This window comes from Phragmites australis, chromosome 15 (genome assembly GCF_958298935.1).
Source record: "Phragmites australis chromosome 15, lpPhrAust1.1, whole genome shotgun sequence".
Classification (NCBI taxonomy): Eukaryota; Viridiplantae; Streptophyta; class Magnoliopsida; order Poales; family Poaceae; genus Phragmites; species Phragmites australis.
In genome coordinates this window covers 5,061,764-5,084,509 of record NC_084935.1, presented here as the reverse complement: position 1 = coordinate 5,084,509, position 22,746 = coordinate 5,061,764, and the positions used below count along the sequence as shown (strand labels likewise).

At 45.5% G+C, this 22,746-nt stretch overlaps 2 protein-coding genes and 1 pseudogene across 2 annotated transcripts; 1 reads left to right on the top strand and 2 right to left on the bottom strand.

Moving 5' to 3' along the window:
- Nucleotides 1–956: 956 nt before the first annotated feature.
- LOC133893579 (lysine-rich arabinogalactan protein 18-like) lies at nucleotides 957–2,759 on the top strand. Its single transcript, XM_062334635.1, has 2 exons — nucleotides 957–1,682; nucleotides 2,423–2,759. Exons 1-2 carry the CDS (start codon nucleotides 1,092–1,094, stop codon nucleotides 2,498–2,500), a joined length of 669 nt encoding a protein of 222 aa, XP_062190619.1. The 5' UTR covers nucleotides 957–1,091; the 3' UTR covers nucleotides 2,501–2,759.
- An 8,389-nt stretch (nucleotides 2,760–11,148) lies between these two features.
- On the bottom strand, nucleotides 11,149–20,674 carry LOC133893046 (pentatricopeptide repeat-containing protein At5g02860-like; annotated as a pseudogene).
- A 734-nt stretch (nucleotides 20,675–21,408) lies between these two features.
- On the bottom strand, nucleotides 21,409–22,170 carry LOC133893410 (zinc finger protein 36-like). The gene has a single exon (XM_062334422.1). The coding sequence runs from the start codon at nucleotides 22,119–22,121 to the stop codon at nucleotides 21,585–21,587; it is 537 nt and encodes a 178-aa protein (XP_062190406.1). The 5' UTR covers nucleotides 22,122–22,170; the 3' UTR covers nucleotides 21,409–21,584.
- Between the last annotated feature and the right edge of the window lie 576 nt (nucleotides 22,171–22,746).

Below are 22,746 nucleotides of genomic sequence, written 5' to 3'. Positions count from 1 at the left end.
AAATGGTTGGGTCGTCTTGTCCACCAGAGCGCAGCATTGCTGCGGCAAGTCCACCAGTAAGACGGTAAAATCTCTCCCATTTCTTATTTACGGGACGTCCCAACGGCCACCGGGCACAAAGGCCAACGGGCCCAGCCTTCTGCTTCTTCTCTCTCTGGGCCGCCGCCGCGTCCACTGCACCGACCACCCCAACCAACGGCTCCCCCACAATTCTTGATTTTTTTATTTCGAAAATAAAAAAAATACAAAACGAGGTGTCCGTTTGAAAAAATTGAAAACATGTGCATGTCATCTTTTCAGCGGGTGATAGTTTTAAAAATTAAATATGTCTATTAAAACACTGTGTTTCATTGCTCTTAAAATTTAAAGTCATAATTTTTTTAAAAAAAAATATGTTGTAGAAAATACTATAATCTAGCTCTCATAAAAATTAACACAACAATATGATCTATACCAAAAAAAAAGAAAATTTTATTATATATAATCTATCATCGTATTTTTGGCTGATAATTTTTTGACAGCTAGATTATAATATTCTATACACCACCAATTTTGTTCAAAAATTGTATAACTATTTCAATATTATTTTAAATTTTGAGAGCAATGAAATATAATACTTTTTTAATTTTTAACATATCGTCTATTGTAAGTGTGATATGTTTTTTAAAACCTATAGTCTGTATGGGCTATAATATCCTATTTTTATCATTTTTCAAACGTACGTCAAACTTTGCAATTTTTTTATTTTCGAAATATAAAAAGATAAAAAAGCTCTCGCCCCGCCCTGCATAACACGCACACAACTCATCGGCCCATCGGCGCACATGAACGCGTCCCACCGACCCGCGCGGGCGCCCCACCCCCCACATGGCCACGCTGGCGCACAGCCAGTTGTGCAATGCCGCCGCGGGATCTCCCGCCGCTCGCTCGCTCGCTTCTCCCCTTCGCTTTCCTTCCCTTTCCTCCTGCAGTCCTGCAACTATTTATCCCTCTCCGCGGCCCGTCTCTGCCACTCCCATCTCCGCTGCCCGAGGCACCCAGCGCAGCGCAGCGCAGAGCAAAGCCGCGCACACCGCCACACAACCACCGCAATGGCGCGCGCCGGCGCTCTCTGCCTCGCGCTGCTCTGCCTCCTCGCGGCGCACTCCGCCGTCGCGCAGAAGTCCACCACCCCCGCCCCGGCCACCGCACCGGCGGCCACCACCACCCCGCCGGCCTCACCCTCCAAGAAGACGCCCGCGCCAGCTGCCGCGCCACCCACCACTCCCGCTACCCTGGCCCCGGCCGCCACGCCGCCCACCACCCCCGCCACCCCAGCCCCTGCAGCCGCGCCGCCCACCGCCACCCCAGCTCCCGCCGCGGCGCCACCCAAGTCCACAAAGGCCGCTGCCCCCGCCCCCGCTCCCAAGGCCAAGGCCACCCCTCCCGCAACTCTACCACCGTTAGCCTCGCCCCCCACCCCCGTCGCGGAGCCCCCCACCAAGCCCGCCGAGGTCCCCGCGCCCGCGCCGTCCAAGAAGAAGAAGCCCACCACGTCCTCCAAGAAGAAGAAGAAGTCCAAGGCCCCGGCCCCGGCTCCGGTCGCCGAGGCACCCACCAAGCACTCCAAGGCTAAGGCCCCCGCGGCGTCCGAAGCTGACGCCCCAGGCCCCTCCGGCGACTCCACCGCCGCGGACAACGCGGTACGTCGCTCTCTGCTCTGCTTGTCGTCCGAAACTAACAATGCCCGTCCAAAATTTGACAACCGCAATGCCGTCTCATCAAACCGCCTGGACAACTGCTAATTTACCGTTAAGATTTGCCATTGTTTGCTGCTGTAACACTGCCCTACTGCATCAGAGTACAGAATTTACATAGTGCGCTTAGAATCAAGTAGACACTACTTTGACAGTGTAGCTAATCTATGGCCATGCTCATTTCCTTTGGAGATAAAGGTCAGGCTCATTAATTTGACAATTGATTGTTTAGTAGGAGTAACAGCAGCACCAAACCTGTGACTTTAATGAGTGAGAATTGAGTAGATCCATTTGCACGGACATGTCGGCCAAGGATACATCATACATGTGCTTCCTGCCGTGTCACGGGCATTGTTAATGCGAGATTTGAAATGAAGATTAGCTGTCAGCCTGTCACCATTTACGCCAGTATTTTCTTCGAGGACTGCACGTTGTATTAAAATGCAATTTACACAGTGCTTTTGCAGTACCGGACTAAACTATTGTGCAATCTCGAAGCCTCCACTCACACTAATAATACTCTAGTCACTAAGTGTAGGTGATTAGCAATCACTAGGCTCGTGTGCACAGGGCTGCTGTACAGTGCTACTGCTGCACATCGCTGCAGATCATGTGACATGAGTAACTTTTTTTTTTACTTGCTACTACGTCGCTGACTGATCATGCCTCGTTCGTGGTGACTGCAGGCGGCAGGCAGGACCGTGCAGACGGTGGCAGGCGGCATCATGGCGGCCGCGCTGGGCCTCGTCGTGCTGCTCGCCTAGACGACGGACGCCGACGCGCGCGCGAGCGGGGGCGCCTGCCCAGCCGGTCCGTCCGCCGAGTCGTGCCACGATACAATTATGCAGCCGGTGTACCCTGCCTTTCGGACGGCTGTTGGATGCCACCCGTTTTTGCGCTGTATTCTTGTCCATTTTTAACCATCTAGCTGGGCGTGTGTACTGTGTAGTAGTTCACCACCTCGGATTCTTTCTTCTTCTGTACCACTGGCCCCATTGAGATTTATTTATATCTTTACTACTATCTTCCTCTTCATTTACTTACCACTAATAATTGATTGTAACAATTTTAACCGTGTGTTTTTTAAATTATAAATATTTAAATATATATATAATACTAATGAAATAAATTTTATAAAAAATTTATGTATCTATAAATTTTTCGTAGAAAAAACACAAGATAAAAAATGTACAATACTAATGTATATTATTCCATCCTTGTCTAATCATAGATCTGTCTTTTCATTCGCTTGTCCATGGTGGCCTGGCGCCCTGCTGGCAGGATCTGTTTGGTAGGGTGTGCTTGGCCTTTTCCTCTCTGGACGAAATGTCGCGATACCCGGTCACGCTCAGCGAACTGGATTGGCATTTTGTAGAAGAAAAACCCTCTCGATGGTGTATGACCAGCAAGCTGTTCCGGCGGCCGAATGCAGCATTGTACTCGTAGTTGAAGTTCCTCATGCTAGTAGTATTACGAATTTACGACATTGGAAAGGGTGCTTACTGTGCTCGCTTAGGTCGCAACTGTGTACTGTTTGGGATTTGGACAGTGGAATGGCATGAAAAAAACAAAACTCGAATGGTTGGCGCGAGAGGTGGCAAAAGGCTTAGATTCCAAGTTTTGGTACGTGGCACCAATCATACAGCTACTCGCAGATGAGCGCCCCGGGTGCTCAGCTAGGACGCGCGTTAACTTTGCTGCTCCACTACTCTAGTTGTGTTATGGAACAGTAGCTTTTCGTTTCACCTACTACGCGCAACCAACCGAACGCTACGGTTCTACCTTATACGGTGAGAGTGAAGGTGTACCGCATTTGCACCGTCGCCCGTCCGTGGAAAGCAGCTGGTAAGCATAGTTGACACCCAATTACGCGTGCCACAACATTAATTTGGAGTGGACATGACATTGAATTGCATACAGCAGCGGATCCACCGGGGCGCTCTCTACCCCGGAACACTTGATAGCCCTTGTAATTTTTGAACATAGAAGAAAAGAAGAGGAGAAAAGGATGGAGAAGAAAAGGAAAAAAAGAGAGAAATGAGGAGGAAGAAGAAGTAAACTCTCTTATCTTTAGCTCTGGATCCGTTACTTGTCGCATGCGCCAACCAATTAGCTCTAAAAATCTAACCATCAGTTTACGGTTTTTCTACCCCACCTCTAGAACTCTAGGGCATAGCTAATGCATCCATATTTCACCACCGGATGAATCAGTTGTGATCGTAACTAGTGGCAGACCCAGCTAAAATTTTCAGGTGGAGCAAACTCGAACGTCAAACTAAACCAAAAGCACAAACACATTGCAATTGTACAAATTAGAGTGTAAACGATGAATGAATGATATAGAAGAATATTTAAGATAGTACCTTTAACATAAAGAATAAGTAATATTTTTTACACCATATAATTCAAAATACATACCACTAGTAAAACACTAAACACCTAAGTTTTATTGGTAAGTTCATTTTTCGGTCTTTCATGAGTTGAAATATTTTCTTAATTTTATCATAATCAAGTGTCCTTTAAAAGTTCATTTCTCAATGTAGCATAACACCAAGTAATTAAGCTAAAAATTTTAATCAAACAGTGACAAAAATATACTATTTGTTTTTCTTCTTGCCCACCCTTTTTATCAAGCAGCCAAGCTCCTGGAGAATGAGACAGTCAAAAGCAAGAGAGTGAAAGGAAGCCAGGAAGGGGATTAATTTTGGGCTCACGTGCACTCAGTTCTAGGCTCTAAGTCCATTGCTCCATTTACTAGTTGTTTATTCCGACCCACTAAGCTCATACCATCTTCACCTTTCGTTCTGCTTGCCAATTTATATTATTCTCAGCCAGATAGCACCCATTGTTGCTTCTTTTCCACTTTTGGTCGCCTAGATGTGGTGGACAAGTAGGGGCAAGGCTCGGAGGAGGAGAGGTTGAGGGGTACTGCTGCTAGCCAGTAGCTGAGGTGGCCACCCCACCACGTCTATAGGGAGAGTCCGCCCCTGATCGCAACTGCAAGCAATGTATAATGCTAAGAATTATGTGGATTATTAACCTAAACTGAAGCTCCAACATTCACTTAAGACAAATGCATCTAAGCTTAACTTAAGCTCGAGCCATGTGGACATGGAAGTTAAACAACCTCTCTATTATCGGGCTATTGGCTTAGGTCCTGTTTGATTCATATTTCTTGTTCTGCTTCTGTTGCTGTCAGAAGTCTATTTCTGAGGGAAAATAAACTAAATCTGAGAAGCTTGCTGAGAGATATTTTTTCGAGAAACTATTAGTGAGCGGCCAAAAATTTATTATAAAAACCAATAATCTATTTTCAAAACAGTTTTTTAATAAACCCAAAACACAATTTTTTAAAAAAAAATAAAAAACAAAAGGCCAAGCAAACACCTCACTAGCTCAGATCCACTCTTTTGCTACACCGACCGTTTCAAGAGCTGACCAAACACATCACTGCTAGATCTTACCGCGCTAAAAGATGAAGGAATTACTCCTCTGGCGTAGCAGATCCAAGTCGATCCCACTTGTGACCCTGACACGATCGAACGTGTCATACCGTACCCGCCGGACGCAGTTGCTGTCCGGCGGTCCAGCCCAGCACAGAATTGACGCGAAATTGATGGTTCCAGGCTGGTTTCTTCCATCACTTCATGCGTGCACAGCGTCACGGCGATGCTGCTGTTTCCCGCTGGGCGATTCCTGCCTTTTCACGGATGGAATACACAAATCATAGATAAGCCTGCCCCATGTCGGTACCACTTTAACAAATCGCCGAACAATTATTATCGTTCGCCGCGAGAGAAAGGGGATTTGTACTATCAGGCCACCAGCAGCTGCAGAATCTCCTTGTCGCAACCGAATAGGGAGCTTAAGGCAACTTCAATTGATGCTCAAAATCAGTTCCAATAACTAAATTTTGGATACATGAGCCAAAAATCTTCTCTAATAAAAACTCAAAACCGTTCTAAAAACAGCGACGTCTAAAAAACATATCCCAGCTTGTAAGATCCAGCGAATCCCAATCGGACTCTCAGTCGATGAAATCCTCAATCCCGCGCTTTACGCGGCGCCCGCAGCGAAGCGCTCGCCGGTGGGGCGGCTGCTTCGTGCGCCCCTGCAGCCCAACGAGCGACAGTGCATCACGAGGGAGTTGTTCGGTAGCTGGTGGTAGACGACTACCGCGCTTGTCGGGCGAGGACGGCGGCAGCTGGTCGGAGGAGGGTGGCAATCGACTGGTCGACAGAGACCCTACGATGGGCAAACGAGGGTAGCACGGTAAATCCAGCGGCTAGTGACGGCTCTGTCGCGTGGTGGGAGCTGGGAGCTCTGTGGAGGAAGAAGTTTACGGTGGAAGCTTTTTCTTCTTCTTTTTTCTGTTTTTATTGTTAAAAATGGACTGTGATGATGATGGTTATTGCAAAGTGAATTTTAGGGTCTTTTTTTTTTACCAAATTGGTGCATTTTATGCATGAGTATCAACTGCTTTACTCTTTTGGAGTTTTCTTTTGAGATATTCATCAATGTTTGAGACAATTCGTTGGAAAACTAGTGATTAGATATTGAAGTAGTTACTAGATGATAATTTGTGTTGGGCACATTGCAATACCAGTGCAGGTCATTGGCGCTTTTGAAAATTAGCTGTCATGGATGCAGTATGTATTCCGGTTGTGTTTTAGCTCTTATGTATTTGATTGGGGACTGGTTGCTTGCTTCAAGCTTTTCTTTTGGCTGCTCATTTGTTATAGTGAAGCTTATAGCGGAGATATTCATATTCGAACATGGAATTTGTTATGGTGAAGTTTATAGCAGAGACATTCATACACAGGATGCAGATTCTCATATTTAATGAACCGATGTATATGCTGCAATTTGCTCAACGTATTGTATTTGTTACGAATTTGATAGGAACATTGTTCTATGTTAATTTGTTGTCTAGTGACAACCATTCACTATATTGGGATGAAGATAATGAAATGGTTAGCCCACCTGAGAAGCAGCAATTACCATTTGAAGAAATGACTCCTATTGTGAGACCAAACCAGAAAATATTGAAGATTTTGGCAAAAAGGAAGATGAATTATTGATGTCGGTATGGCTGAATATTAGTATGGATGCGATTCAAGGCAATGACCAATCGCGGTCTATATATTTGAAGCGAATTTATGATTACTTCCATTCAAACAAAGACTTTAATTCAGATTGCACTCAAAGTTCCCTAATGAATTGTTGATCTTATATTCAAGAAATTGTAAACAAGTTCACTAGTTATCTTTCCCGGATTGAGGGGCGAAGGAAAAGCGGGGTTACAATTGAAGATAAGGTTAGAATATCTGTTTTTAATTTAGGAGATGTCTCAATTACTTTATGTCAGTTTAATGTGACATATTTCTTTGGACAGATTTTGCAAACATTTACTCTCTATAATGGTACTTTCTGCAATATGAACCTGGGCATCAATAGCATCCGCGAAACTCCATAAGATAACATTATGAATGCTGCAGTTATCTTCTATAAAGCAATTAACCCAAGTTGTCTAGCTGTATTTCTCCTTTGGACAAAACATTCATCATGTTGCTCTACAACATGCATTATGCGCAAAAAGAGAGAGCACCTCATTCTAAACCTGTTTGGAGACGAAGAATAAGACGTAGCTACGACGATCAATATCAACAGAAAACTCTAAAGATATGTCTTCATTTACAAACCTGCGCCTAAAGAACATCGAGCCGTAGGTAGAATCATCTGAGAAATAGTTTTGATATAGCCACTAATGCCCTTCTTATCTGTCACAATTGACGATTTGATGGCCAAGGACCGAACCACCATATCATGATGCATTGACAAGTTGATATTGCTTGCGTGCTAGGTCGGCTACAACAACAATGAATTTGTCATCATCGTTAGATGACGACGAATCATGACTTGTTTCAGGAGAAGATTACGACGACTCATTGTGAGGTGGAAAGCTAAATAGAGCAATAGTGTGTAAGAGAAGAATATGGGCTCAAGGAGAGTAGATATATGGGCTCAAAGAAATATAGCCGTTGGATAAATGACCGTTGAAAATATTTCTATTTAAAAATAACCGTTGATAATTTATATATTTAAAAATAGTTATTAAAAATATTATGGTTTGATTGTAGTCATTTAAAAACATAGCCGTTAAAATATAGCGAGTTAGATGTTGAGAGTATATTGATATTGAAAGAAAACTTATTGCAAAAGACTCCCTATACGAGGTTTCTAGGAGTGGTTATTTGGAGTCTGTTGAAGTTGTCCTTAGGTGTTTGGAGCTCACGTTCCGGTACCGGGACGAGAATATTTTGTCGGACCAAGATGTAGATCCACATCCACATCTACTCGTGTGAAGGCAACAGCTTATGCGTTACAAGTTGATGTCAGTTTTCTCCAGAAGTTTCAGTAATGGAATATGTAAGTAACTGTAAATCAACCCATCTACTTACTGTCATTTTTTTTTCCTAAAAGAGTGAGCAAAAGTTGATTTTCTGAAAATTCTCTGAGTGAAAAGTTCCCGAAAGTTGGATCGCACAGCAGATCTCATCACAGTAGATGCTCAACATCGTCATGGAGTTGAGCACATCCACACCACGCCTGATGGCAACCCCTCATCATCCAAAAGGGCAAAGATGCCTCTTGACAACCAATTATTACTTAGGCACTCACTAGCAGGGACAGGCCAAGCCAACACGCAAGGCCAGGTGGTGGCAGTAGCAGTAACTCTGCATGAGGATCTGAAGACGAGTGCAACTGTCAGTTGCATTTGCACACCTCAGAAGGCAAATTGAAGCATCAATCTGCTGGGACGACATATCTGTAGAAGAAGCTAGCAATCCAAAGCTGAAGAAATCAGTTATTCTCCACTGTTTAGGCTTTACAAAAAGAAATCTGTTATTTTCCATTTAAGATGCATGCAAAGTTGATTGCTATTAATTGCACACTATCGCAGGGTTAGGGACTCTGGATCCAGTACATCAGGATTACCGGTCAGTCCGAACGGATTTCTTCCGAGGATTAAAATTTCGTCGTGAAAGGATTTTCGTTTTCTTTAGCGTTCTAACGGTTTCTCTTCACGGTTCTCTTTATGATATAATTCTCAGAGACATTCTCTTCAGGACGGGATTCTCTCTCCTTTCCCTTCGCGATTCTCTTTAAATGAAGTTGTTGTAGATGAGATAAAATAAAGGGAACGATAACGAGAAAGGGAATCGAGAAGTGAACGAAATAAAGGAAATATGATTTGGATGTTAAATGTAAGTGAGCCACTGTTATTTGTATTATAAACTACCTGCCGCAATAGTAGACGTCCTAGATGAATCTAGAGTCCGCAAACTACATGAATGTAACTGTAAGTTCGACTGTTCGAACACATGTTGACAAATGATAACTAAGGCAACCTTTTCTTCCGCATGTTATAGTCATCTCAAGTTAGATGACTAAGCAGGTAGACTCTACCACGAAGTTCAAAATGTACCTCCTAGTAGAATTGTCTAATCACGGAGCAGATGAGGCCTACGTTATTCAATATTCAAAAAAGGAATAGCTCCAGACTATGATTTAGGATATGGTACTAGATTAACTCTATAATTTGTAAGTAAGATAAAAATTTATGTAACGAAGGTCCCGTAAAAAAAAAAAGGAACTATCAATACTTATATATTAAAGCTCCCAGAATTGGTTGTTTATGTGGATCTTACGTGTGTGTATATATATGTATATATATACGTATATATGTATATTTACATGTATAATATAATTTTTTGAAAAATTTCAAAAAATAGCGAAAGGTATAATAGTTATATTGATAAATCAGCTGAAATAATCTAAAATGAAAAAAAAATATCTAAAACTCAAAAAATATGATTTTTTTTTGTTATGTTCGTATGACTGTCGTCTAAATATTAAAATTATGTGCATGCATAAAAATAATACTGTTTTTCCATAATTAAATGAATGTGTTAAATATTAATAAATTCATAAATAAATATTGAGATGCTAAAATTGATTAACTTAATTTTTTAGTCTTTTTTTAGCATGTTCTGTGAAGAAGAAGAAAAAGGCGCGGCTTAAGCGCGCCAATCCGCCTAGTATACTCAAACAGGCATGGAAAGAAACATGTTAGATAAAACATAGAGGCACCGCAATATATTCACAATTTAGGACAATATGGTAAATGAATGACTAGCCACCTGCGTATACATGCAATATCCAAGAGAAATATATTTTCTTACGAATGGCAGCTAATGCAAGATCCCATGATTACTAATGTCGTGGTCTCACTCAGATTTCATTGTAGGCAGATTGGCATCTGCTGGCAGTGAGGATGTCAACTATCATCATGAAACTAAGGTTCCTCAGTAACCAGCATAATCTTCGAGACAACTTTTCTGAATTAAAATATAAGGATAACACAATAAAAATGAAATAGTGAACTTCCAAGGAGAATACTGTAGTAAGTCAAACATACAAACATGTTGAGGTTCTTACCCTGAATTAGTGCAGGTCATGACTTCTTAGACTCACAAATAAAGTTGTGCATTTGCTATACGTCTTCGAAAGCAGCATCTTCAGGCTAGGTTTATATGGAGCCTCCACCAAAACTACAATCAGTTGAGATCAACATGAAACTCCCATGGAAAAGCATCAACATCCCCCTGCATTGAAATATATACAGAAAACCACAAGGTGCTAATAAAAGAATCAAGTGGATCTACTAATAGTGCATTCAATCGCACAAATGATGAAATGAGAATGCCAAATCTTTTTATCACTATCGAAACGTAACAAAGTACAGCTATTGGTCAACTTGAGGATTGCAAGTGGCACATTTCCACACAAGCATACCTTCGATTCAAAACGTGTGAAACTTTAAATAACTCCTGGAATTAAAAACTAGATGCAGCTCCATATACCCGTTTTCACTTTTCTGTGATTATACGAACACTTTAAAATTTTGGCAAAGAGAATCAGAGAGAGAAAGTCACAAAATAATTAAGGAAAAGGTATCCAAAAAAAGTAGAAGCAAATAGCCCAAACTTCAATTGCACATTTCATAATATGTACCATGTACAAAAATAAGACACAAATGTGCATATGTAACACATTGTTCACAGGCAAAACTTCCAACAGATCAGGTCCAATATGCCAGATGCCATTACAAAAGGTGGTGGCTCATCCGGTTGGGAGGTTCTCTAACATGAGTTCCTCCGCAAATTTAGCAGAGAACCTACATGTATTTTACTAGCTTATTTTGACTCTTCTTCAGAATACATGTAATCTGTAATTCTGTACATGCCATGTACTCCAAAGTAAAGGCTTCTAAGGACAATTAAGAAAACAGTTCTATATACTTGCCATGCTCAAGAGCACAAACAAGGTTTGAGACTCAACAACTATCCTACGAAGTGTGCTTTGCCAACAATTCTAATTGCCTATATCGTTCTTTTTTAGATATTCTGGGATAAAGCTGAGGAAGGTTTCTAAGGAATAACTTGGCCTCTAGCATCCTTCCATGTCTACAGTAGCCCTGCAATACTGAATTGAAAGTTCTCTCATTGGGCTTGCAACCTTGGGCAACCATATAGCATACTAAATCAATAGCTTCTTCAAACATTGAGTTGGCGGCATAACTCTTGATGAAAACATTGTATGTTCCAATATCTGGTTTCACGACTGAACAGCTCATCTCAGAGAACAACCTTGAGGCTTCTTTCATCTGTCCTTTTCTTCCATATGCATATATCACAGTGTTATAAGAGTATCAATCAGGACGCACACCATTAGACTTGATCTAAGCGAGGATATTTTCACACTTTTCACAATCACCTAAACGGGAATACATATGCATCAAGCTATTATAGTTCGCAGCACTGCGGTTGATAGAATTCTCCTTCATGAGTGAAAGACCCTCCTCGACCTTCTTGACCATCCTATTTTTCCCATATATGGATACCATGGCGTTAAGAACATTGATGTCCAGGGAGCAACGCCTCCTCCTGAGCTCCAGGAATGCCTTTTCTGTCTCAGATAAATTTTTTAACTTTGCTGTTGACCAAGACCAACGTTTTTACTAAACAGTTGTGTGGTTCAATCCTTTCTGCATATATGTTTTCTGACAAGGCTTTCATTTTGTCCAACTTCTTTGCATTAGCATATGAATGAAGCAATGAGGAATAACTGAGCCATCTGGCTTACAATCCCGATCCTCCATCTCAGCAAACAACTTTTCTGCCTGTTCCCAACGCCCACCCCGAGCCAGTGCAGATAGAACAGCGTTATAGGTCGAAGTGTCAGGATATATAGATATATACCAGCTTCCATCATCCTCTTGTATATCTCCATTGCTTGGTCAGACAAACCACATCGGCTATGCGAACTAATTAGTGAAACATATGTGTCCCTCTCAGGGATATAACCAGCTTATTTCTTCATCTCCTTGAACACCCCAGAAACCTCAGAGTCCAAACCATTCTGCCCAAACACATCCAAGAGCGTGTTCCACGTGACAGCATCTGGCACATACCCAGCAGCCCTGAGCTCGTAAAAGACCGCCATCATCTCTGTGAACTTACCCCTCACCCCATGCATCTTGATCAATGCACTGTACGTGCACAAGTTCGATTTACATCCATTTCTCACCATTTCACTGTATGTACCGATTGCCGCATCAATTTTATCAGCCCTGTTAAGGCCAAAGATCAGTGTCGTGTATGTAACCACATCCGGCCTGATCCCCTTAAACTCCATCTCCTGTTTGAGCTCCACAGCCTCTTCCAACGACCCATCCTTCACATACGCAGAAATTGGAGTTGTAGGTCACCACACTGGGTGGACAGCCCGCATTCTCCATCTCCTTGAGCACCCCAATTGCTTCCTGATCATGCCTCCGCGCCTTACCATATACATCGAGCAGGGAATTGAACGTGACCTTATCAGATTCGAACCCACAAGCCTTCATATCATCGAACACCTGAGCTGCCTCCCTATAAAGCGCCCTACGACGGCAACAACCAATGAGCGTGTTGTATGTATACCTGTCAAGCGCAACGCCGTCCTTCTTTATGGAATCGACAAGCGCCACCACCCTCCTTCCGGGACAGCCATCTTGGAGTAGACATGGAGTACGACATTGTTTTTTTTTTTGAACGAATAAGCATGAGATTATGCTTATTTCATTGATAAAGCAGAAAGTTTACATCCAAGATGTCTTAGGAGACGCCTAAAGAAAAAGAAAAAAAAGGCTATATAGTGTGATTAAGAAAAGCACTTAGGCACGCTACTCCTATCTGATCTTGTTCTCGAGGGCTATTGCCGATAGGTATTGCTGTTGGAAGACGCGTGCATTTCTCTCCTTCCAGATCTCCCATGGCTTTTTTTTGGCACTCTAGGAGCTGTGGCGATTGACATCCACCAGTCCTAGACTGAGTCACTTGGCAGCCAATATACCTGCCTAAGCTGCAGGTACCCAACCCATGTCGTGATTACATCCCAGATGCGTTTTGTGAATCTACATTCCACGAGCAGGTGGTGAGCCATTTCCGCTGAGTGGCCGCACAACGCATAGACCGGGTTGTGTGCCTAGTTTCTGGCCGCGATTCTATCGGTCGTCCCACACTCTATTCTGAATTATTAGCCATACGAAGAATTTGCATTTCGGTGGTGCCCATGTTTTCCAAAAGAGAGCATGGTAAACGACGCTTGTGGATCCTAGGAATTGAACCTTGTATGCAGATGCCGTCGTGTACTCCCCGTGTGGTGTGAGCCTCCATGTTGTATCATCTGGGGTGTGTTCCTACAGATGGATGCCTTGAACCGCCTCCCACAGTTTTACAAACCCGCCCAGGCAATCTATAGAGAGGTTTGCATGTAGGTTTAGGTCGCGGATCCAGTTGCCATTACTGAGTGCATTTCGGACGGTTGCCTTTTTGTTCTTTGAAATGAGGAATAAGGATGGCGCTATGTCTTTGGGGCAATCTCCATTCAGCCAAGCATTGGTCCAGAAGGTTGTCGTGTTCTGCGTTGGTCCAGAAGGTCGTCGTGTTCTGCATTGGTCCAGAAGGTCGTCGTGTTCCCGTCTCTTATTGTTATCTTCGTGCATGCCTCAAAAGAGGAGCGTATCAGTCTCGTTGCATGGTGACTATGTCCCTACCCAAGACATGTCCGGGCATTTCCATGCAAGCCAGAGCCATTTGAGGTGCAGTACCCTCGCAAACTTTCCTAGGCAGAGGATTCCCTTCCTGTGGTCATTGGTCTACAACATCTCAGCCAGTTAACCTTGTATTTGCCCCCGGTGAGTTCTTTGTCCCCTGCCCATAAGAAACATTTCCTGATCTTGTCAAGGTTGTCGAGGACCTCATCTGGCACGCGTAGGGCAGTGAGGAAGTAGATCGGTCGTGACGATAGGACCGCATTGACTAGCGTTGTGCGTCTAGCCTGGTTCAGGTTCTTTTCGTTCCATCCGATTAGCCTATCGGGCGCCTTGTCAACCAAGGGTTGGAAATCAATTTTACACAAGTGGCTTAAGGAGAGCGGTAGGCCTAGATATTTCATAGGGAAGTTAGTTATGGTGATTGGGAGGTCAGCGAGGGTATCCGTCAGGTCTTCCTGCTTGCATACGATGGGCGCCACCTGTGTCTTCTGTAGGTTCGTGCTGAGGCCCATGATCTGCCTAAATCCCTTTAGGAGTCACGCGAGGCCCTTTACGTCATCCCTTGTCACTCTAATGAAGAACCGCATCATTAGCGTACATGGACGCCCTAAGCCTAGGCAGCCTGCCGCCTAGCTTGGACAGAATTCCCATCTCAGTCGCCTTAGAGAGCAGAGCTTGTAGGGGATCAATTGCGAGCTTGAAGAGACGGGGGGAGAGGGGATCCGCCTGCCGTAGCCCGTGTCCATGCTATATGGAGATTGATGGAACACCATTCAGGAGTACTTTGGAGGAGGATGTTGATAGTAGTGCTGCGATCTAGTCACGCCAATGAGTTGGGAAGCCTCTTTTTTCCATAAGCTTGAGTAGGTAATCCCACCTAACTGAGTTAAAGCTTTTGAGATGTCAAGCTTGAGGAGAAGACTAGGTCATTTGCAACGGTCTAAGCGTTTGGCATGACATTGTAGGTGACGAGGGCCAGCTGCATGCCGCCATCCACCATGCGGCAGAACATGGCGATCGCGTCCCTAAATCGGTCGGCGTGGGAGAACGTGGATATGAGTGTGGTAAAGGAGCTGGCGCTGAGTGCCGGCGAGGCATCGAGGAGCGCGGTGGCTTCAGTGATGGTTGAGGGAAGCACGCTGAGGGAAGCATTCGCGGGTGGTGGTGGGCGCCCTCACCGTGGAGGTCTCGAGCGGTGCGGAGAGCGGCGAGCACGGCACCAGGATGCCTGCGGGAGGCGAGATCGTTCACGACGACGCTGATGTCGGGCACGGGGGCTGTCAGGACCCCGGACCCGGGTTCCCCTGTGCCTCCTGTATCAGTCCCTGGATCAAGTAGCTGATACGCACAGAATTCAACAGAATGATATTAAATACATACTTCGAATACAATTAAGTAAAATAAATACCTGAAAAGAGAAAAGATGGTCTGGTGGACAAGAATCCACAGCAGACTAGCTAGGCAGAAGAGCCTACAGCGCAGCGCAGCGGAGCGAAACGACTATGCAACCCAATGCCACAGGCAACTCGGGTGCGGACGCGACCTTAGACTTCTTCTCTTCGACTTCATCTGGGTTGAGGTTGATCTCCAACTCAATAATCTGAAAGCAACAAGACTGAGTACGGAAGGTACTCAACAAGTCCTATACTATTTCAATGGGTGGATAGATGCATAATGGATATTTCAAGGATAAGGTTTTACGGCATAGTTTTAAGCGTAAAGCAGATTTTATGCAAGCATCCAGTTATATTCTCTATTGTTAACCTTTTGAAATAAATGTATCAAAGCTTTTGAAAACAATAGCAGACATCTTCTATTGGTACTGAGTATCACCTCAAGTTCCCAACGTATTAGAAGGTGACCTGGTAGTAAAGCTGTCGAAATAGTTTTAAAACCAAAACCAAGGTAACAAGTTGTATCTGGGGGTTTTCAGTCCTGGGAGGGGCTATACCTCACTCCGCAGTCCCTTTTATCACATCTGGTGTACCTCTAGTACTACACAGCTTCTGGCGGATCGAGTCAGGAACCACATCACACGGACATCTAGTCCACACACTCACTCATCAAGACACACGCACCCTGAGTCTAGTCAACGCGATTGCTGCTTTCGCATGTCCATGACCGTGGACACGGCTATTCGAATAGTTTTACACTCTGCAGAGGTTGTACAACTTTACCCACGCGATATGCTCAGCCTCCCACTGTTGCATGCAGGGGGAGCGAATCATAGCGAGACCCTCCATAATACCTTTCCTGTCGGGCTTTTCCACGAGACACGCCCAAGTACCAGAGCTGCATGCTTCCGAAGGCCAGCATCCCTTTTTAAGCCTTGGCCGGTACTAGAAACCTCCAAGCATGCGGGACAGGATAGTACTTGCCTGCTCGTTGCTCTCAGCCTCCTGGTATGATGTCCGACCCAGTCCAGTGAAGGAAAGTCAAGTCCTACCCATACAGGACGCATGTTTGTACTTAGTGGCTAGGCTAGACGGGCCGCAATAACTCGGTCCTTAAGCGGCCGGGGTGGGCATCTCCCAGCACGAGTATTACCACAATACCACATGCCCCCAAGAGCATCCCTTCCCACAGAGGACTACTCTACCTGCCCCCGCCAAAACAGTTTTCACCTATTTTTACACATCACCTTCCATGTCCCACACGACATCAAGTATTTCACCACAATCACGGAATTCACAACCATCAAGGAATCATGGTATATGAGTTATCTTTGATAACAGTAAATCTTGTCTCCGAAGAGAAGTGTTTTAAAAGCAATATTTCCGAGGAGACGTATTTTAAAAGCGACATCTCCGAGGAGATGTATTCAATCCTAAGCATGCTATATATCAAGGCGTCGTCCATCGTTAATATATTTAACAACAGGTATTCCTAGGGTGATATGTATTCTGGATGATGACATGTATGGCATGGCAGTATTGATAGGGTTAACTACTACAAGTAGTTTGAAAGAAAATGCAATATATAGCACATGCGATAATAAGTCCAATTTTGATTGATCATATATATTATTTGAAAACATAGGTTCAATATGATCAAGGAAATAGGACTTGCCTTCTTGAAGGGTTAATTCACGATTGGTCTTGTCTCTTGAGTTTCCTGGGGTTCTTCTTCATCGTTGGACCTTGCCTTCAGTTCCTTCCTCGCGTTCTTGCTTTGAACCTTGACTTCGACTCTACGCATATTAACGACAAAAAGCGCACAATGACTAAGCAATAGAACACCGGAACAAAACCAAGAAATGACAAAACGGAAGAAAAACAACAGAGAAAACGACGAAAGCTAAACCCAGCGGAAAACGATCGGCAACTCTAATCAACACAAAGCTAGTACACAGAGAATAATGGGATAATCTAGCGAAGTTAGGCTAAGCTATTAACCTAGTTGTTTTATCAACTTAAGAGAAAACCTGAACAAATCACGATTAACTAGGTGAATGTTTATTAGAGCAATTGCCGAAAGACGACAGCTAGAGGGTCTACGCGTAGGTGAGTGCACGTGTACATGCATGAATATATGTGTAATACTCATGTCTATATGTATGTGAGCATGTATACATATATACGTAAGTATAATTCTAGACGATTATATATGCTTAAGTGTGGAGATTAAATATTCTAATCTATAGCACTAAAACATGGTCGTTTAGCAACTAACCTTAATTACCTAGTATTGCTTAATTGCCACACTACCTAAGTCATATTTTATTGCTATCATAAAAGCATACAGATAATTAATTAATTAGGTTAATCTATCCTTTGAATCTAATTAGTTAATTATCAAAAGGTTATTCAATTAATTAACTATTAACGTGTAAATTATTCTATCATATTCTAATGATTGCTATTTATTTATTTAACAGCTACACGGGTTAATTCATTACCTTAATTGAACTAAGATTAAATCTATAAACTATCACATAGAATATCACATGAAATATCAATTTATTCTTAAACACTTAATTGAAACAACATTTAGTTATTCTTATTAAGAAAAGGAATTAACCTACTTAAGCTAGGTTATCACATGCGACAATATTACGATTACAAACTAAACATCATTATCGAATTATTTAACTTCAACTTTATCTATTAAAAGACGAGATCTAAATCTAAATTAAATACTACGACAAGAATTAAATACCGAGAGAGAATGTTAAACAAACTCTAAAAATTACAAGATTTGGCATGAAGATAGATTATAATTTTAGAGGAATATTGGCGAAAGAATCACCGAAATCGGAGTTGAATTGGAGGAGTTATAGCGGACGGAAGAATGCCAGAATAGAAAATCCTGTAACTTAGAAAATTCTATTGTTTCGTGAACTCGATCCACGAGATTTGGTGGGCCGGTGGGGCATATGAGGGTGGTGCACCGTGGACCGGAGGGGGGTTCGGTGCAGTGGGCTCGGTCCACGGGCCGGTGAACCAAGGCGGCTCGGCTGGAAGGTCCACCGTGGACCGGACGTGTGGACACGCTGGCCTGAGCTGTGGATAAGACCGGCTGGGCCTTTGGCTTTTCCCAAGCGGCACAGAGAAGAGAGAGAGACCGGAGGGAGGGGCGGTGGCGCCGGGGAGCAGAGAGAGGCGGCGGCGGCGGCGGCGGAGGGAGCGAAGGAGGCCGGAGCTCGGGGAGGGGCGACCGGAGAGGGAGGGAGCCGGAGGGAGTTGAAGGCGGAGCTCGCCGGCGGAGGAGGGGCGGAGCTTCCCGATGGCACACATGCGGCATCACAGGCCGGGGGCCCAGGGCGGCTGGAGTTCTCGGCCGGACGCAACAGAGAGAGAAGGCCGGAGATGTGAGGCCGGTGGAGAGAAGGGAGACCCGGCCGGGAGAGAGGGAGCCGGGGCGAAGGGGCTCGGCGGCGGGATGGTGGTTGCCGGTGATGGAGCTCGGGGAGAGAGCGGGAGGGGAGGAGAGGCACCGGAGTGAGGGGCGGCGCGCGGAAGAAGCGGCGCGGGACGGCGCGTCAGCACAGAGCACGGCGACGACGGTGCGGCGGCCATCAGCGCGGGCGGCGCAGCCGAGGGAGAAGGAGTAGCACCGGGATCGGAGAAGGCTCGCCGACCGGGGCGAGGAGCTCACCTGCGGCGACAGCCTCAAGCCGAGTGAGGCTCAGGTTGGTGGCGCAGTACGACGCGGACCGGCGTGGCGGCCAGCGGCGCGACGTGCGTGGAAGGAGACTGTGGTGCCGGAGGGAGACTCACCGTGTGCATGGCGCGCGACACGAGTGACAGCACGCACGGCGGTGGCGCGGCTTGAGGTACAACCGAGCCCGGAGGGCTCGTGCGGAGCTTTCCGGCGACAGGCACGGTCGAAGGGCGCATGGGAGCAGCGCGGGTGCTGCTGCACGGCCGCACGCTCAGCGGTGGCTGTGCGCGGGACGATGCAGAGGGGCGTCGAGGAAGATGGTGCTGCTGAGGAGGGTGCCTGTGCTGCTGTATGCTTGTTGGTGCTTGTGTGTATGCATGTGTGGTGTATATGGCCGGATGGCTTGCAGGTGAAGCAAGGAGAGGAGGAGGGGAATTCGGTTTTGGCTTGCTCGGTGGAGATCAGGGAGAGATGACCGATGCAGAGCATGGGCTGCTGGTGGCCGGCGCAGTGGAAAGATCAGAGGGTGAGAGAGCACAGAGGGAGGGGATGGGCATGAGAAGAACAGAGAGAGAGGGAAAGATCTGAGAGAGGGAGAGAGGGTGAGAGATATTTGTATGAATATTGATTCAAATAAATATATTGAATTGCAAAAGATGTATTTGAATTTGTAAATGAAATGTGTGATAATTCAAATAGATGTATTTGAATTGTATTTGTATTTGCAAGGATTCAAATTGAATAATTTGAATTGGTAATAGGATTTGGAAATATTCAAATTGAGATTGAGTGATTCAATTTGAATGCAATCGAATCGAAATGGATTGGTGATAATTCAAAATGAGTTCGAATTGAAAATGGATTTGAGATAGATAGGATTAAACTCAAATAGGAGTATTCGAATCTGAGTTTGGCATTAATTCAAATAAGGGTATTTGAATTAGGAGAAAGATTCATACTTGAAGCTTGGGGATTTGAGAAATGTTTGAATTCAGGAGAATTGAATTCAATGGATTTCGAAAGAATTGAATCAAGATTGGGATTCGAACTAAGAAGCATTCAATTCGAATTGCTACGCAAAGAACCATAAGAACCAATAAACCAAAATGCATATGATCAATTCAATGCAACTATTAATTTAGAATTTAACTTGGTGCTTTCTGGAATACTTAATCCAAAATAATATATTTGAATATATACATACAAGTATATATACATCAAATATATACTTCCTTGATTTTATACTAGTTTAATAATTAGAAAAAGTTTTAATTTGGAGCGAATTTTGCTATATTTTTATATGCTAAAATTCAGGGTGTTACAGGGGCCGCAGGGAGGATGTCACACGGGGAGGCATGGTCCGGGTCGGCGAGAGGAGGGTGAGGAGCATGCGGTGGGCGAGGAGGGAGAGGGACGGCGACAGGTGCCATGGCTGGCTGGCACCACTGTCACCTCAGGAGGGGTCGAGTGAGCGACCAAGGCGTGGCTTGCGGGAGGAGGTGTGGGTGGGGTGGGAGTTGGAGACAAGGGGGGTCGGGGAGAAGAGGCGAGGAGGGCATGGGAGGTTGGCGATGGATGATGATGGGGCTGGTGGGAATAGTAGGACATGACGGTGATGCTGGCGCCAGCACTCGGAGGGGACACGCGAGGGTGAGCGTTTCAGCAATGGCATGGCGGGTGGGCAAGGGCGGACCCACAGGGTGGTCCTGGTAGGCCCAGGACTACCCTGGTCCAGCCCAAAATTTATCCAGGATGGGAATCGCTAGGGTTAAGGGGTTATCTGTGGCTGGTCGGGCCAGCATGGCCGCTCGTGGAGACGAGGATTGGATGCAGCCTGCATGGGGGAGCGGTGGGCCGGTGGGCTAGTGATATCTTGGGCCTGGCTCCCATACACTTGGAGGCTCAATTGCGGGAATTTTTTTATATATATTTTTTCAAAACTACATGTCCATAATAAGATGTCGCCCGATGAACGTCGAGACCTTGTGGCCCCTAACGCTCAGAGAAGGTCTTGCTCGTTCAGTGGACGAAAACTTTATGTCACCCACTAAACAGGCGAAATCTTCGTGGATGTAACGTCGAGTAGACTTACCCAGAAGGTCTCGTCTGTTCAATGAGAGAGATCTTCTGAGTATAAAAAAGAGCCGACGCGCCCCTATCGACGTTAGCCCACCATTTGCAGAACACCTATCCCAGAGAGGGAGGATAGGAAGATCAGTTACAATGACCAGTCTTGGCAAATCATAATCAGCTCAGCTCGACTACGACGCAACCAGAATCAACTCGACGCAGAATCGGTTTCCAGAACCAGGAGAGCCACGATAATAAACTTGGCTATAGTATAGCCTATTTTATAGTTGGCTACAAATTATATTGTCCCTCTATATATATTGTTTATTAAAAACATATTTTATTATTAAACATACATCTATATTTGATAAAAATATCCATAATCGTTATCTGCAAAAACGGGTACGTACATGACGACCGAAAGGAACATATGTTACACGTTATTTGCGTTCACGTCTGAATCAAGGGCAGCCGCGCATCTTGATTCCGTAGCCATCGCTCAAATAAATGGGTCACGTAGAATTTGACGGCCGGCGTTGCTTCTTAGCCGGCAAGGGACTCTGCACCTCCTCATCCTCGCCCCGCCGTCTCACACCGGCAAACGCAATCTCCGGCGCCCTGGGCGCCAAGTTCAGGTCAAACCCACCCGCGCTTGACCCCGCACTGGGCAGCGACGCCGACAGCGACGGATCGTGCAAATAGTGGAACCTCTTGTGCCCGCCGAGCGCCTGCCCGGTGGCGAAGGCCCGGCGGCACACCGTGCAGACGTGTCGCCCGGTGCCCCCGCTGGATGACGCCGATGGCTTCGAGTATCCCTTTTGAGTAACTGGGCCCGCGCCTTCGTGCGCCAGCTTCGGCTTGCGGTGGCTCGCCTTGTGGCCGCCGAGCGCTTGGTACGACGCGAACGCCTTGCTGCAGAGAGGGCACCGGAAGTGGAGCAGGGGCTCGGGTGGTGCCGATGCGGATAGCGTTGGCACGCCGTGCCGCCGGTGCGTCGTCGCGCCGGCGAGCGCCATCAGGCACATGGACAGGTACTCCGCTTGGTCCATCACGCTGATAGCGACTCTTGTAATTTGTAACTACGTCGTGCGACCAATTGAGAAGACGGTAATCGCATGCAGTTCCATCACGTCGGTATGCTTATTTATACGTGCGAAAAGACGGGCTCTGCCCTCGAGTGCGCGATCGCGTCAAAGGAGCACGAGGGCGGAGCCGCGGCGAACCAACGCTACAAGCTTTCGAAACTGGAGTTGAACTTTGATGGCACGTTTATCCACGGAGCACACGTGCGCGCACGCATGTGGACCTGTGGGATGTCTTATTGCTCCGAACTCGGATCTCAGCTTGCAAGTTTTCGAAAGAGATTTGATGAGCTCTTGTGCTCCAGAAAATCGATTACTGTCAGCTAAGCATTCTAGAACGATGATTGATCCCTGTCGCGGAATCGCACCTGAGTCACCTGACCATGGTTTTTGAAGAAGTCATGTCGAGTCCTGTGTCCGGCCTGGACATACACGTTCGAAGACCGTGCAACTGGAACTGTTGGGCTACTATACTCTTGGGCCAAATCGGAGACTGGAGGCGCCCCTAATAGGGCCGTCGTGCGTCGTCATGCCCCTGGCGCCACTCGGCCGGTTGTCAGCCCAGCCCATCAAAACTACTGGGCCATCTCGT

What these genes read in the sequence shown, in the direction of transcription:
- LOC133893579 (XM_062334635.1), top strand. Translation starts at nt 1,092, where the DNA reads ATGGCGCGCGCCGGCGCTCTCTGCCTCGCGCTGCTCTGCCTCCTCGCG. An exon ending in CCACCGCCGCGGACAACGCG is followed by an intron (nt 1,683 to 2,422) that starts GTACGTCGCTCT and finishes TGGTGACTGCAG; the next exon opens with GCGGCAGGCAGGACCGTGCA.
- LOC133893410 (XM_062334422.1), bottom strand. Translation starts at nt 22,121, where the DNA reads ATGGACCAAGCGGAGTACCTGTCCATGTGCCTGATGGCGCTCGCCGGC.